Genomic DNA, 15,523 nt, shown 5'->3' on the forward strand with positions numbered 1-15,523 from the left:
GGGTCAGGACTCTTCAATCTGAAGATATAGGAATCCCTTTGGAATTTTTTCTTATAGGTGCTGGTCTAAAGTGAAGCAGAATGTGTTAAAAGGAAGAATCAAGGGTGGGGAAAGTACCTTCCAGCTATGATTCTCTCCCTCATCCAGTATTTAAAAAAAAAAAAAACACACCAAAAAACTAAACTAATTTATCAGGTGTAAGCATGTAGGTTGCTTGTGGAAAAAACTTGCATCTCACCATTCTCTTGTCCCAAATGTTTCAAGCAAGTAAATGGACATTGCTTAGTGTTGGTCTTCAAAACCTGGGGTATGAATGTTGTGTGTGTGTGTGTGTGTGTGTGTGTGTGTGTGTGTGTGTGTGTGTGTGTGTATGTGTTTGTGTGTTTTCAAACATGAACACATTACAGGACAGCTTTATTGTCATTTGTATGCAGCATAAGAGCCTCTTTTTTGAACTTTTGACTTAGAGAAAAAAAGGATCAAGAATGTCAGAAGTCTTTTTTTAAACATCTAGAAGTAAAAGGCAAGACATTTGTTGTTTTTGCTTGCAGGTGATATAGAGATTAATTAATATTTTTAGTTAGGATTATTTAGATTTTGGCCAGTGGCATAAATAATGCCATTTTCTCCTTCTTGTTTACATAGAAATGTATATAATTTTTTAAGGCTCAGGAGGTAGGTGTTGATGTCCAGGATATAGATGTATGATCTTGGGTAAAATATTTGCCTTCTCTGTAAGCTCAACATTCTTAGATTATAACATTGAGGGGTGGTTGAGCTAAAAAGGTCTTTATGCTTTCTTCTATCACTAAAATACTTCATGCTTCTAATTCTATTCAGTATATAATGGCTGTAGAATAATCTATTTTTTCTAGGAAACTACAGTAGCCCTGTATATACCTTAGAACAAAAAGATAGGCTCTAGAAAGTTGGGATTTATAACAAAAGTTTTCAAAGCCTCTTTCATTCCATGAATATTCCTGAAGGTGAAAATGCTACCTCTTAGTGACACTGACAAACTTTGATTCTCAAGTACTACTTGTGATTAATGTTTTTGTTTTTTCTAATTCTCCAAGTTAACTCATGAGTATTAGTTTTCCTTTTGAGGGTAGTAGACTGCCTCAAATGGATAATTCAATTTAGCAGGAACGTATTAGGCATCTGCTATAAGGGAAATTGTAAAAAAAAAAAAAAAAAAAAAAAAAAAAAAAAAAAAAAAAAAAAAGTCTGACCCCGCAGCCTCTGCCCTTAAGGAGCTTATGTTCTGTGAGCAGGGATATAACCCAGTAGACAAAACATAATATGAGAAAGAAGAAAATATCTGGGACATCATGGAAGATACCATGGAGGAAGTGGCACCCAAGCTGAGCCTTGAAGGTTACTGTAAAGTGGAGATGCCAAATTGCAGGGCAAGGGGAATAGGAGTCTGGGACAGAGATGAAAGAAATTACATGTCAAGTTGAGGAACTGGAAGTCAGTTTGTCTAGAAGCTGTAGTGTGTGACAGGGAGGGATATGAAATAGGGCTGAAAGTCGTTTGAAGGACAAATTTTAAAAGATCTGAAGTGCCAGGCTGAAGGATTGGTTGCTCTAGAGGCAATAAGGCCAATAGGGAGCCCCTGAAGTTTCTGTCCATGGATAGGGATGTGGTCAGACCTGTCCTTTTGTCCACATGCTCCATATTTCAGTTAAGTTGGCCTTTTTACCAGTCCTTAGGGGTGGCATTTGATTTCTGGAAGGCGGGCAAGGTTCATAGCTGTTTAGCCAGGCACTTGGCTAAGCATTTTGTAGTTGTTATCGCCTTTACTCCTCACAAGACCCCGTGAAGTAGTGCTGCTGTCCCCTTTTTTATAGTCGAGGAATCGGAGGCAGCCATTGCCCAGGATCACGTGGTTAGCAGGTATTGGAGCCAAATATGAACTTAAGTCTTTCTGCTCTGACATTACACCCAATGTGCCACTGAGCATCCTTTCATTCAGGGAACATGCTTCCTCCTTAGCTCTTCTCGTAGAGATCCTAGATTCTTTTGGGGTTCAGCTCTCTAGGTTTCCAAATAAAGGAAATGAGGAGGTCTGGTAAAAGGCAGTCAGATTAGGATGGAAAGTATTGTGCACCTTGTAAATAGCAAGTTTTTGAGCTGTGGGATTAGACAAAACACCCCACACATGAAGCAAGTACCCCATCCATCTGACACCTTGCGACTTTAGTGTCTCAGATGTCAGGTAGGGACCTCTGGTTCTCCAAAGTGCAGGATTTATGAATGTCAAGGAATTCATTCTTCTGTTGCTTTCTGTTGTAACTTATATCTTTTATACAAGAGGCAGCTTACTTGAACTTCTCTGGCAATGTAAATCTAAACTCTGCAGATAACAATGGTGTAAAATAGGGCTTCACAAACCTTTTGTCCTTTTCTAAAGGGACATTAATTTTGCATTCTGTGTACTTTGTATTTCCCCATTTACAATGTTTTAGGGTTTTAGTGCCAACCTAATGTGTTCTTCCCCTTCTTCATGTTTATATTGATTCTCTCCATTTGGATTCTAGGAGTGTTTCTAGGCTTGGGCCTCAGTGGAATCATTCCTACGCTGCACTATGTCTTTTCGGAGGGGTTTCTGAAGGCTGCCACCATTGGACAGATAGGCTGGTTGCTACTCATGGCCTGCTTGTACATTACTGGAGCTGCACTCTATGCTGCTCGGATCCCAGAGCGTTTCTTCCCTGGAAAGTGTGACATCTGGGTGAGTATGGAACCCACTCATTTTTATAGTGGTAGGTAAGAGATGATTGGATATATGCTTGCTTAACCATTTTAGATTTTAGGCTGTTAAGGAGGTGGCATAATGAAAAGGAATACTGGACTGGGAATCTAGAGCCTTGTATTAAGTGCCCATTCTCTTACTAGCTAGCTATCGCCATGCTAAAGCTCTTATCTATATGGACCTCCATTGTCTTAGCTATAAAATGGGGAGGAAAAGTCTGGATTAGAATACAATAAAAGTATGAAGGAAGTAAAGAATATTATAACTAAAAAGGGCTTTCATTAAGTTCTTGAGAATTTATGTGCCAGTGATGATTATGAGACTTGGCCACTTTAATGTCAATTTTTATTTTATGATCCTAAATTTCCTTGAAGCTCAGTTTATCAGTCCATAAAATGAAGGTACATTTTGAGCCTCAGGTAACTGAGATTTTTTTCTCAATTCATGATTTTATAGTAATTGTTGGTTCTAAGGCATTCCCATAACATATGTGTCATTGAACTTTAAATTTGGAAGAAATCTTTTAAGTTATGTTTTCCATATGCAAGAGTTTCTTCTGTAGCATCTCTTAAGATAGATGTGTAACCTCAAGAGTGGTTTGCTCATGTATGAATACCTGGCCATAGAGAGCTTCTGAATGTTACAATATCCCCATACATATATTTTATTTTACTAGTCATGAAGAAATCACTTGCCAAAAAATCTCAGTACCATTGAACTATTGTTATGATGTATGAATATAAGATTGATCTGTGATTTCTTCAGTGTAAAGGAAGCCTTCATTGACAAAGCTTACACAGCCTATTTGTACATTAACTCCCATAGAGATGTCACACTAGTAAATGTCAAGACAACATTTGAACTCAGTTCTTCCTAACTCTAAGCCTAGCACTCTCTCTGTCCATTATGCAATATATGCTGTGTATATCTTGAGTCATTATTTCCTTAACTTGTGCTAGGAGGCTCTGCCAGATCATACATGGCCATGAATTCACCCTGATGGATACTCTAGCATAAAGTGTATTAGTGATCCTTGGGCTTATAGAGACTGTATACAGAAGGGACAGCAGGAGTTCTGATTGAATTCTCTGTACTCTTCGGCTTTATTGTAGAACTGAAGTCAGTGTTTTAAGTACTCTAAGCTAAACTCTTAATCATGTGTGGGGGTTTGTTTTTTCTTCTTTTTGTCTTCAGTTTCACTCCCATCAGCTCTTTCATATCTTTGTGGTTGCTGGGGCTTTTGTGCACTTCCATGGTGTTTCAAACCTCCAGGAGTTCCGTTTCATGATTGGTGGGGGCTGCAGCGAGGAAGATGCACTGTAAAACCTGCCAGTGTCTTGGACCATAACCCAAAACCAGGGCCAGCAACAACTGTGGTCCATATTGACTGGACATTGATGCAAAACACCAGAAAGAGCCCCACAACTTTGAAACCCATCTGGGCAACGAGGCTTCCCAGGGGCTGGACATGGTACACGGTAGAGAAGAGAAAAACAAAAATAAATCATACCTCAAAGGATGGAGTGCATCAATTTGGAGAAAAAAAGGAGATGAGATATTCACTCAAACTTAACTTATTCTTAGGAATCTACAGATTGAGGGCCATGGAGGACCCTTGGCAAACTGGCTTCTGTTCAATGCCATATTTATTTGTAGAAGATGGGGGCATCTTAGTTGCCTATTCTTCTCTTTCCATTCTCTTGCCTCCTCTTCTCTTCTCTTCTCTTCTCTTCTCTTCTCTTCTCTTCTCTTCTCTTCTCTTCTCTTCTCTTCTCTTCTCTTCTCTTCTCTTCTCTTCTCTTCTCTTCTCTTCTCTTCTCTTCTCTTCTCTTCTCTTCTCTTCTCTTCTCTTCTCTTCTCTTCTCTTCTCTTCTCTTCTCTTCTCTTCTCTTCTCTTCTCTCCTCTTCTCTCCTCTTCTCTCTTCTCCTCTCCGCTCCTCTCCTCTCTTCTCTCTTCTTCCCTTCTGAATCTCTCTTTTTTAAATAAATCAACCACAATTTGGGGTAAACATTTATATCTTGCTAAGGGGCAGGGGTGTGATTTTAGATGCTCTTTTGGGAAAACAAAGAAATTAATGTAAATAAGATTTCTAACTTTCTGTTTAAAAAAGAATTTATATAAATGTTTAAAATGGGGTGGGGTAGGGTAATTTTTGTAAAGACTGAAACATGCAAGTACCACACACTGTTTCAATTTTGCACAAAGGAGGCTGTAGGTGAGAAGTCTACAAGTAATGCATTCTTGGTGGTATCAAGGTGCCTCTCCAAAGGCTTGAATACCTTGGGCTATATTGAGACAGAGGCCATGGCAGACCCAACTCGGTAGTCTTGTGACTACTTCTATACTTGGGGTTCTTAGGGCAGTGAAACTAGAGGGTTATTGTATGTGTCTTTTTAGTGGGAGTAATATGTAAATGGACAAGATAGTGTGAAAGGTCCAGAAGTACCCATCTGCATAAAGTTTGGATGCTTTTGTGGGATCTTGCTTTCTTGTCTTAGCAGATGCTGTTAGTGACATTTCTAAGAACTAGAATCATCCAGAAAAAAAAACACCTGAGAAAAGGTGTTTAGGTCTGTACTCAAGCAGTATATGCAGGGAGTGTAGGAGATGATGGGGAAGAAAAGCTTTGGATTTAGCACTGAGTACTTTCCTGGCAACTTAATTGATTTTTGTGTTATTGCTTATCTTGGATGGTGAGCTGCATCAGTTTCCTATATCCTTTCTCTAGGAGTTCTGTGACACTTTAAAAACTCTTCTATGTTGAAATCACTGCTCTAATTCTATCTTTCTTCCCACTTAGAGAAAGAGAGTTAGTACTTCTCCCTGGTAATTTGGTTGCTAGAATAAAGCCAGCCATCAGAACAGAATTCATTCTGTCCTGGTGCCTCTTAAACTCATTTACATAAATTGCAATTACACTTCAATTTATAAAGATGGTTTTTAACCTTTGGCATACTCCCTTCCTGAGCCCTTTTCTTGAAGAGGAAAATCAGCCATACCATCTTAAATCCAAGTTTAATACTTACTTTCCCTCTTCTGGGGGGAAAACCTGGTCCCTTGTCTTCAATACTTATTAAACCTCTATTTTTTAGGGGATTATAAAAGGAATCTTGCTAGGGAAATTGTATAGGACCCTTGGTATAATGTCCTAAAAAAGCAATTTGGAGTAGGAAAAAAAATTATTTATGGCTCCTGTTCTGACATGGTATTGTCAAGGAGAATGGGTGAATATCTAAAGAAACTGGGGGTTCAGTTTCACATAAATTCTGAAGTGACTTGTTGAATAGGTAGAAACCTTAAATTACTTCTAACCTTGGGATCATGGGTATTGGCACTAAATGATGAGGCACCAAGCATAGCAGCTAGCTTAGTGTATTAATGTTCAGTGAAACAGGAAAGACTCATTTGGTAGAAAGTTTTTTTTGTGTGTAATTTTGTTCTCCTCTCCCCTTCTAACTCCTGGATCTCTGAAGATGCCTTATGTAAAGTGAGCAGAAGCTGGAGGCCAAGGAAAATGGATCCATGGTAGGACCTGGGAGAAGATTAAAAGTATTTGGTTCTGAGTGAGGTCATTGCCCTGGACACCATCAGGACTGAGCACAGAAAGCTCAGGTGAATGGAGTATGTCCAGAGGGCATGAAGAGCAGTATTAATCCCTCTAAGGAAATGGGGTCCATCAGGACTAGAACCACCTGGGAGGAAGCTCATTCAGTTCCACAGAAGCGACAATACATGACAGAAGCCCAATTAATTCTTGTGTAATGCACTTTGGGTTACAGTATAACAGGCCCCTGTATCACATAGTCATTGGTGCCAGGCACCCTGTGCACCTTAGAGGAGGGAGATGAGCCTGGTTTGATAGAGCACAAACCCCTGGAGAAAAAAAAATTAAAACTCTAGCTATCCTCAATCCAGTGGAAGCTCTCCCTCTTTAGGGTGTGTGTGTGTCTGTGTGTGCACGCGTGTGTATGTGTGGGCATGTGCAAGTGTGTGTGTGTGTGTGTGTGTGTGCACGTGTGTTTGTATATTACCAAGAGCCTCCCTGTGCATTTTGTTCTACTGTGCTAGCTGAGAAATCTCACCAGGTTGGCACCTGAATGCCTTACTCTCAGCAATCAGAGGCTTCCTTGCTCTGTTGATTTTAATTTAATTTTATTTTGGTCATAGGTTAGGACCTCTATAGTGTCTTTCTTTTCCCCATTAAATAGTGGCCTTGTTCAGTATGTCCTCCCCCCCCAACACTTTAAATTACTGAAGCCACAAAGCACATTCTTGGGGATCATGGAGGGTTGGGGTTCCAGAACGGCATCTGTGATATTTCCATTCACCATGGGATCTCTCAACTTGCTGTATTCTTAATTTCTGCTAATAAAAGAATAAAATGAAAATTGACTCAATCAATCATATTTTACACTTTCTCCTCACTTGTCCTTTTTGAGAATTGCTTATTGTGAGACATTCAAGTTTTCACAGATCTTCCTCTCTATTGAAGGCATTGAAACATGAATGCTTGTGTGCTACTTCCCTCTGCTTATCTCTGTATTAACAGGAAATATTAAAAGAACTAAAGAAAGGGCTCTGTTGGGGTGAGTAGATCTTTGTGATTTCAGCAAGCATTATATAATATAAGCATTTATATAGCAATTACTGTCAATCACTGTACTAAGCACTTTTACAAATATTTCACATAATCTTTTTAATATTACAAGCTCTGTTTTTTTTATTATCCCCATTTTACATCTCAGAAACTAATGCAAACAGATTAAGTGACTTGCCCAGGATCACACAATTATTAAGTGATTTTTATTAAGTGATTAATTATTAAGGCTAGATTTAAATCCAGGTCTTCCTGACTTCAGGCCTAGCACTCTTGTTTATTCAACAAACAGTTTTTTAATGCCTACTATTTTCAAGCCACCATATTAGACTAGGAATTCAAAAGACCAAAAAGAAACAAACCTTGCCTTCAAGAATCTTTACTTCTACTTGGCTAATATGTAAAGACATAGGATAAGTCCAGATACTCAAGGATCATTTGAGGAAGTAGAAAATACAAGCAACTGGAAGGATCAGGGTAAGGCTTTATGGAAAAAAGTAAAATCTGAGCAGGATTTTGAAGGAAAATGAAGGATACTGCAAAGTTGAGATGATGTAGTAGGACTGTGTGCAGATGTGTGGAAGTGTGAAAAAAGATATTAAATAGGGGAACAAATCCAATTTGGTAATAAATGAAGTAAGACTGGAAGGGTAGGTTGCAGACTATATGGAGAACATGAACAAGAGTTACCTATAATGAAACTGTATAGAATGGTTAAATCCCATCCTTGAAGGGAGAGTACTCTTAGCTATGTCAAACTTGGAAATGGAACCAACTCCGGGAGGGGGTGGGTGGGGGTGGGAGAGGTTGGAGAGCAAGAAGTCTCTTAAGTTCACTCTTTGTTAGTGTTTTCAGGCACTTTCACTGTCCACTAAGGTAGACTGGGTAATTGTTTTATCTCTGAGTCACTTCTGTTCCGAATTTTCCCCTCCTTCCTTCCACCCCCTCCCCTAGATGGCAGGCAGTCCCATACATATTATATATGTTATAGTATATCCTAGATACAATATATGTGTGCAGAACCAAATTTTTTGTTGCACAGGAAGAATTGGATTCAGAAAGAAAAAATAACCTGGGAAGAAAAACAAAAGTGCAAACAGTTTATACTCATTTCCCAGTGTTCCTTTTCTGGGTGTAGCTGATTCTGTCCATCATTGATCAATTGGAACTGAATTAGATCTTCTCAATATTTATTTTTTAAATACATTTTTTGCTTATGTAGTTCCCCTTTTCTGACAAGGTGAAAATTCTATATTTAGGTGAAAGTTTTTTTTAGATGGATGGGGGAAGGGAAGAAGAGACCTGGCATCTCAATGTAATTCTCCATAGATAGTTTAAAAATATTTTGAGATCTTTTGTTTTTATGTGATTTAAAGTCTTCCTGTATCTTTCCCTATCCCCTTTTAGAAAACCATTCCTTATAAAAGAGAAATATAAAAATAAAATAAATATACAAATAAATAAATATAAAAGAGAAAATTTACCAAAGTTAAATCATTATTTAAAAAAGAATCTAACATTTACAATGTTCCATACCCTTGTATCATCCAGTTCTTCAGAGGAGTGGTATAGTCAACAAGCCTTTATTATGTGGTAGGTACTGTACTAAATTGGTATCAGTGGTAACTTGAGTTACCAAGAAGTTGAATAATAGCAAAAGTCTGTTTGTAGGCAGTTAACAAGAATTGAAAGGAAAAGTAGAAGTGCCTAGTAGACAGTTTTCTCAGGTAGTTTAATCGAGATGGGAAGGACTACCTAGTGATTGGGTATTGTAGGGCTGAATTTTTTAAGGATGAGGAGAGCTGTGCCCAGTAGGCAACTGCAGGAACCAAGAGATAGGGAGAGACAGCAAATTATGGTGGTGGAATCGGTCTGCTGCAGAAGATAGGAGGGGACTGGATCAATAATGCATGTTGAAGGATTTGTCTTAAAAAGGGAAATTTATTCATTATTTGAGGCTGGAGTAAAAGAGGAAGTCATGAGGAAAGATTTGGGAATGATTTTTTTTAAATTATAGCTTTTTATTTGCAAGTTATATGCATGGGTAATTTTTCAGCATTGACAGTTGCAAAACCTTTTGTTCCAATTTTTCCCCTCCTTCCTCTCCCCCAGATGGCAGGTAGACCAATATATGTTAAATATGTTAAAGTATACATGTCCAAACAGTTATTTTGCTACATGAGAAGAATCGGACTTTGAAATAGTGAACTATTAATCTGTGAAAGAAATTAAAAATGCAGGCGGACAAAAATAGAGGGATTGGGGATTCTATGTAGTGGTTTACACTCATTTCCCAGAGTTCTTTCACTGGGTGTAGCTGGTTCTATTCATTACTGCACTATTGGAACTGATTTGGTTCATCACATTGTTGAAGAGGGCCACGTCCATCAGAATTGATCATCATATAGTATTATTGAAGTATATAATGATCTCCTGTTCCTCATTTCACTCAGCATCAGTTTATGTTGTGAGTGATTTTTGAGGAGAGGAGAGCTCCAGCAAATTTCACATGGTGTTCTTTCCCTCTCCTCTCTCCTATTAATATGAGGCAAGGTCCTCAGCTGAGAGGATTAAGAGAGAAGTTCCCTGGAGAGATGTGAAAAGAAAAGGTTTGAAATAGGATCTGTATTTCGTGGGAAAATCTTTTAAGAAGATTTTAAAGCATTGCTTGAAGGCTGAGTTGAGATTATATTCCAAATTACCCAGTCAGAATGATTTTGGGATTTTTTTCCAATTCCTTTCAACACATTTGGAGTGAAGGCAGTAGATAATGGAAATAATCCAAGGCTGGGGTTTGACAAGTCATGATGAGATAGGAAAGATGAGGGACTCAAATGTGTAAGATTATACTATAGAATTGAATAGATAGACTAAGAGCTTGGTAATATAGAAGGGAAAATTCATAGCCAGTAGAGGGGTGATGGAGAAGTGGCAAGATCAGAGAGTGTGGAGGGCAAGAGGAAAAGGGAGGCAGAGGGAATTAGAAAGGTAAAAAATTATGATCAGATATGAGAATTTCACAAAAAAACATGGAAGTAGAACACTTGGGTGGTGATGAAATCAAAGGTAGGACTATCCATCTCTTGAGGCAGAGTAGAGGAGTAGCTCATGGGATATAGATAGTAAGCTGAAAAATTAGAGTACTTGTGGTAGGTAGTATGTTGAAATCCTTTAGGATGAGGGCAGGAGTCAAGAGTGTAGAAAAAGATGGATTTTCTTTGGTGCCAACTTTAATATTTGTAATTTTTAATGTATTTTTTAAAAAGCAACAATAATAATAGTTTTTATTTACCAGATATTTGCATGGGAAATTTTACAACGTTGACAATTTTTTTTCCCAATTTTTCCCCTCCCCCCCAGATAGCAGGTCGACCAATACATGTTAAAGAATATATGTTAAATACAATGTATGTATATATGTCCAAACAGTTATTTTGCTGTACAAAAAGAATCGGACTTTGAAAGAGTGTACATTTAGCCTGTGAAGGAAATCCAAAATGCGGGCGGACAAAATTAGAGGGATTGGGAATTCTATGAAGTGGTTCATAGTCATCTCCCAGAGTTCTTTCGCTGAGTGTAACTGGTTCAGTTCATTACTGCTCTATTGGAACTGATTTGGTTCATCTCATTGTTGAAGACGACCATGTCCATCAGAATTGATCATCACATAGTATTGTTGTTGAAGTATATAATGATCTCCTGGTTCTGCTCATTTCACTCAGCATCAGTTCATGTAAGTCTCTCCAGGCCTTTCTGAAACCATCCTGCTGGTCATTTCTTACAGAACAATAATGTTCCATAACATTCATACACCACAATTTATTCAGCCATTCTCCAGTTGATGGGCATTCACGTAGTTTCCAGTTTCTGGCCACCACAAAGAGGGCTGCCACAAACATTCTTGCACATGCAGGTCCCTTTCCCTTCTTTAAGATCTCTTTGGGATACAAACCCAGTAGCAACGCTGCTGGATCAAAGGGTATGCACAGTTTGATAAATTTTTGAGCATAGTTCCAAATCGCTCTCCACAATGGCTGGATGTATTCACAGTTCCACCAACAGCATTTTGTATTTCTTTCACAGGCTAAATGTACACTCTTTCAAAGTCCGATTCTTTTTGTACAGCAAAATAACTGGACATGTATACATATATTGTATTTAACATATATTCTTTAACATATTTAACATGTATTGGTTGACCTGCCATCTGGGGGTGGGGGAGGGAAAAATTGGGAAAAAAAATTGTCAACGTAAAATTACCCATGCAAATATCTGGTAAATAAAAACTTATTACCTGTGTAACATATTTTTGATAATTTTGTGGTGTTTTTTTTTTCTTTTACATCTTTGTAGTCATGGATAATACCCATAAATTCTTTTTTTCAGGTAAAGACATAGTTATATTTGTGTCTGTTATTTTATTTCTACTCTGGACTCATTTAGAAAGCCATAGTCTGACTAAAAGAATAGCTCAAAAATTACAAAGGTTCCTCCTTTTCTAGAGTCAGTCATAAGAAAAGATACTTCCTTCCCACCATATTAGGATAATATGGATGGATTTTTACTTAATAAAGGTCCCCTCCCTCCAATATATGTGTGTGTGTGTGCGCGCGCACACGCACCAATGGCTTCTAGCTTCTAGGCAACACTGCCTTTAAATATCCAGAAAAAGACTGTCCTTTTCTTTAAAATCTTGCTCAATTTAGTTTTCTTCTCTTGGTAGACATTATCATTTGTACCATATGTGAAGCCTGTATTCTCATTTTTAATTGGGAGAAGAGATTCTGCAGATTTAGTCTGTTCTTGCTTCACCTCCCCCCAAAACACACACACAGCCGCTGACTTGACATGATTAAGCTGATAATTTACACATTGCTTCATATTAACTTGGTAACTGACATACTACCACATTATTTAACATGTTCCAACTGTGAAACATTTATGATACAAGCCTGTTGGGTTTCTGGTCACCACCTTCCTGAAGATGACTAAATTCTTGCTTTACAGCTGCTTCCCTCAGAGCTAAGATTGATATCAGAGTGAAGAGAACCTGGTGGGGTTTCTACCTGAGCCTGACTGCCATCTGGTGGCCCTTATGGGGGTTTCTGGGTCCCTGAAGGCAACTGGGAGAAACAATCCCAGTACTTAAATGGCTTTCTCTTTTGGTTATCCTGAAAGCAGTTCAGAATCAGAGCTGGGGCTTGGGGAAAGTGGGTAGAGGTGTAGTGAGTGCTTCCTGACCTTTTCTAGTTTTTAAATTTGCCTTTGACACCCTTGATTGGATGGGAAAATAAGACAAAAACACTCTGCTAATGCAAAAGAGAAGGGGGCAGTAGCTACCAGGAAGTCTATGAGAGCAATCAATGGGAAGTAAATTTTGAATTAAGTTTTGACTTGAGAGGTTATAAACTGGAATTAACAAGAATTTTAAAATAATCTTTCAATGTCACATCCAGGTAGATCTTTGCAATGACTTGATTAGGAAAAAGTAAGCTAGTGATAAATAGGCCTTTTTCTTCCTGGAGGCAAGATACTTTTTACTTGGTATTTTTTAACATTTTAAAAATAAATTTTTATTGACGTCTTGATTTAACAACAAAAATGTATATGCGTATTACATATGGACATACATATACACACATAATTATAGACATACACATTCATTTGCTGGAATTGTACAACTCGATTACCTAACTGATGTCCAAATCCCAGGAACCAGTCTTGATTGTTCCATTGACCATTGGGGCACCAACGGCTTTGGGTACTCGGGCTCTTCTGCTCTTGGATGATCACTGTACAAAAAGTCCAGGGGCTTTTTTCATCCTCACTTGAAACAACTGATTTACTTACTGTGTGATCTACTGTGGTTACACCTCTATGGTTTTCTCCCTATAAGCAAACATATTACAAAAAATTTCCTTCCTCAGGAAGCAGAATTAGGATACCTCTTGAAGAAAAATCATAGTATAACCTGAATTATATGAGGATGGTGGAGAATGGGGCTGGAACTATATACTTGACTAGGCCTAGAACTTGAGAAACCTAATTTTTTAGGACAGGGACAAATTAGCATGTTAACAGGAGACAATATCATAGAATAGGAAGAGTAGGACTTTGTACATAAATATATAATAAACCCAACCACCTTCAGGATCAATTCCTTCCCCTCTTTCCTCATGTGCCCATCCAGCTGTCTGTGCCATTGAATCATTGAGTTACATGATTTGTTCCTAGGAATCTGCACAAGAGTCCACTCTGGTTCTTATCCAGTTTTGGTGTTGGGGGACTAAGATCTGCATCCATGGGTATTAATAACAGCCAGCATTATATAGTACTTTGCAAAGTACTATAAAGGTTTGCAAAGTATTTTTTATATGTTTTACTCTTTTGATCATCCAGCAACTCTGGGAAGTATGATGCAATTATTTACCTTTACATTTTACTGACAAGGAAAGCAAGGCAAGAGGAAGTTAACTAACTTGTTAGTCCAGAGTCACAGTCTGAAGAAATGAGGAAGGATTCAAACTAGCACATAATGTTCAATACATGTTTATTGAATTGATGCTGTCTAGAAGTTCTCCAACTATTAGACTGTCATTTGGAGTGGTATAGCCATTACCCAAAGGAATTTGTTTTTGCCCTTCTTGGGTCTTTTTCATTTGTTCTTCCTACCTGCACAAACATATGCCTTCCTAAACCCATACCCATAAGAATTTGAACAGACCCCAGGGTCTTTTTTCATTAAACATCCTGTTAAGTGAAAATAGTCAATTCTTCTCTTGATCAGGCCAGAAACCTGGCACCTAAGTGATTTAGTGGAAGTGAAAACTTCAGTCAAATCAGTATTTATTCATGCATAACCAAGGAAGGGGTGGATAGGTGGGAGCTACCTGAGAGCCACTCTGAACCTTGAGGCAGATAGTATTTGGGAAGAGGTTCTTAGGAGCTTTTTTTCCCTAGCCAATCAGTCTGCGGTAAATTTTCCATCTGAAAAAGGGCGGCTGCAATAGTCCACGTGGGAAGGGCTGGATCTTAAGTCAGTCATGGTTTTCTGGAATATCTGCTCAAGGAAGAGCCAGCCTTGTTTACCCCATTGTAGTTGAGGTTGTGAGCCGTCACCGAAGCAGCTCCCAGATTCCCAGGGGCAACAGGAGCAGGGTGATCGAGGCTGAGTTCTCTGCAGCACCTCCACAATCCTGGGCATTTTCCTATAAAAATAGGGGGAGAGCTGGTCAGTCATACCCCAATAGAGAACTCCTCCATAATGGAAATTTTGTCATTCATATTTTTATAGAAGACTGAATCTTCATTATAATACAAAGGATACCAGGATTTAGAACTAGAATGAAAATTTACCCTAAGAAAATTTATGACAATATCCATATGCCATGGAAAGCTTAACATATTTAAATATAAGTATATACATATATATATATATATATATACACACACACACACATACAACATATTTTTTGAGAATTGGGCTAACCCTCCTTCCCCCATCTTTATTGTCCCAGGCTCTTGCCTGCCTTTCCCACACATGGTCCCAAAGCAATTCACCACCTGTGTATTATCTCCTTAAGCATAACAGCTTAAATGTATTCCAAAGCCAAATAAGAGCATATTTAGCAGGAACTTGATACTTGTCTGCCTGTCTTCAAGCATGTGCAGTTTATCTCTTAGAGGACAAAATTGGGGGAAATAGATGGAAATTACAGAAAAATGGATTTACATTCTATGAGAAAAAAACAAAAACAAAAAACCCCCAACTTACCATTAGAGCTACCCCAAAGTGGAATAGACTGCCTTTTTTTTTTTTTTTTTTTTTTTTTTGTGAGGAGGGAGGAGAAAGAGGATCCAAATCTGTGATTTCACTGTTATAGGGTATGCAGTATGAGAAACTCAGTTATGAATAAGCAATTCTTCAATTTATTTAAAGTCTTAGAGTTGCTTGAGGCTCTTGAGAGATTAAGTGATATTGATCCATAATCACAACACAGTAAGAATGCTTTGATTCTTTGTATTTTGTGTGAGAAATTCTAGAGAAGTGAATTCTGTGAAGTGAATTTTGGAGTCTTCCATCTAGTGGAGTTTGGGTGGGCCTTTGTAATAGATGTTGGGAGGCTCCTGTTCAAGTATTCATTGGACTAGATAGCCTTGGAAATTC

The 15,523-nt window shown here is 38.2% G+C and overlaps 2 protein-coding genes across 3 annotated transcripts in view; one reads left to right on the forward strand and one right to left on the reverse strand.

Moving 5' to 3' along the window:
• Positions 1–7,147, forward strand: part of ADIPOR2 (adiponectin receptor 2) — a 58,818-nt gene extending 51,671 nt beyond the window's left edge. For both annotated transcript variants that reach the window (XM_074269390.1, XM_074269389.1), the window contains exons 7-8: positions 2,544–2,737; positions 3,953–7,147. In XM_074269390.1, coding sequence (XP_074125491.1) covers positions 2,544–2,737; positions 3,953–4,081 — 323 coding nt within the window. In that variant the 3' untranslated portion in view covers positions 4,082–7,147. The remainder of the gene's footprint in view (positions 1–2,543; positions 2,738–3,952) is intronic.
• Positions 7,148–13,889: 6,742 nt separating this feature from the next.
• CACNA2D4 (calcium voltage-gated channel auxiliary subunit alpha2delta 4) overlaps positions 13,890–15,523 on the reverse strand; it is a 176,171-nt gene continuing 174,537 nt past the window's right edge. The window contains exon 40 of the mRNA XM_074269384.1: positions 13,890–14,564. Coding sequence (XP_074125485.1) covers positions 14,472–14,564 — 93 coding nt within the window. The 3' untranslated portion in view covers positions 13,890–14,471. The remainder of the gene's footprint in view (positions 14,565–15,523) is intronic.

This window comes from Sminthopsis crassicaudata, chromosome 5 (genome assembly GCF_048593235.1).
Source record: "Sminthopsis crassicaudata isolate SCR6 chromosome 5, ASM4859323v1, whole genome shotgun sequence".
Classification (NCBI taxonomy): Eukaryota; Metazoa; Chordata; class Mammalia; order Dasyuromorphia; family Dasyuridae; genus Sminthopsis; species Sminthopsis crassicaudata.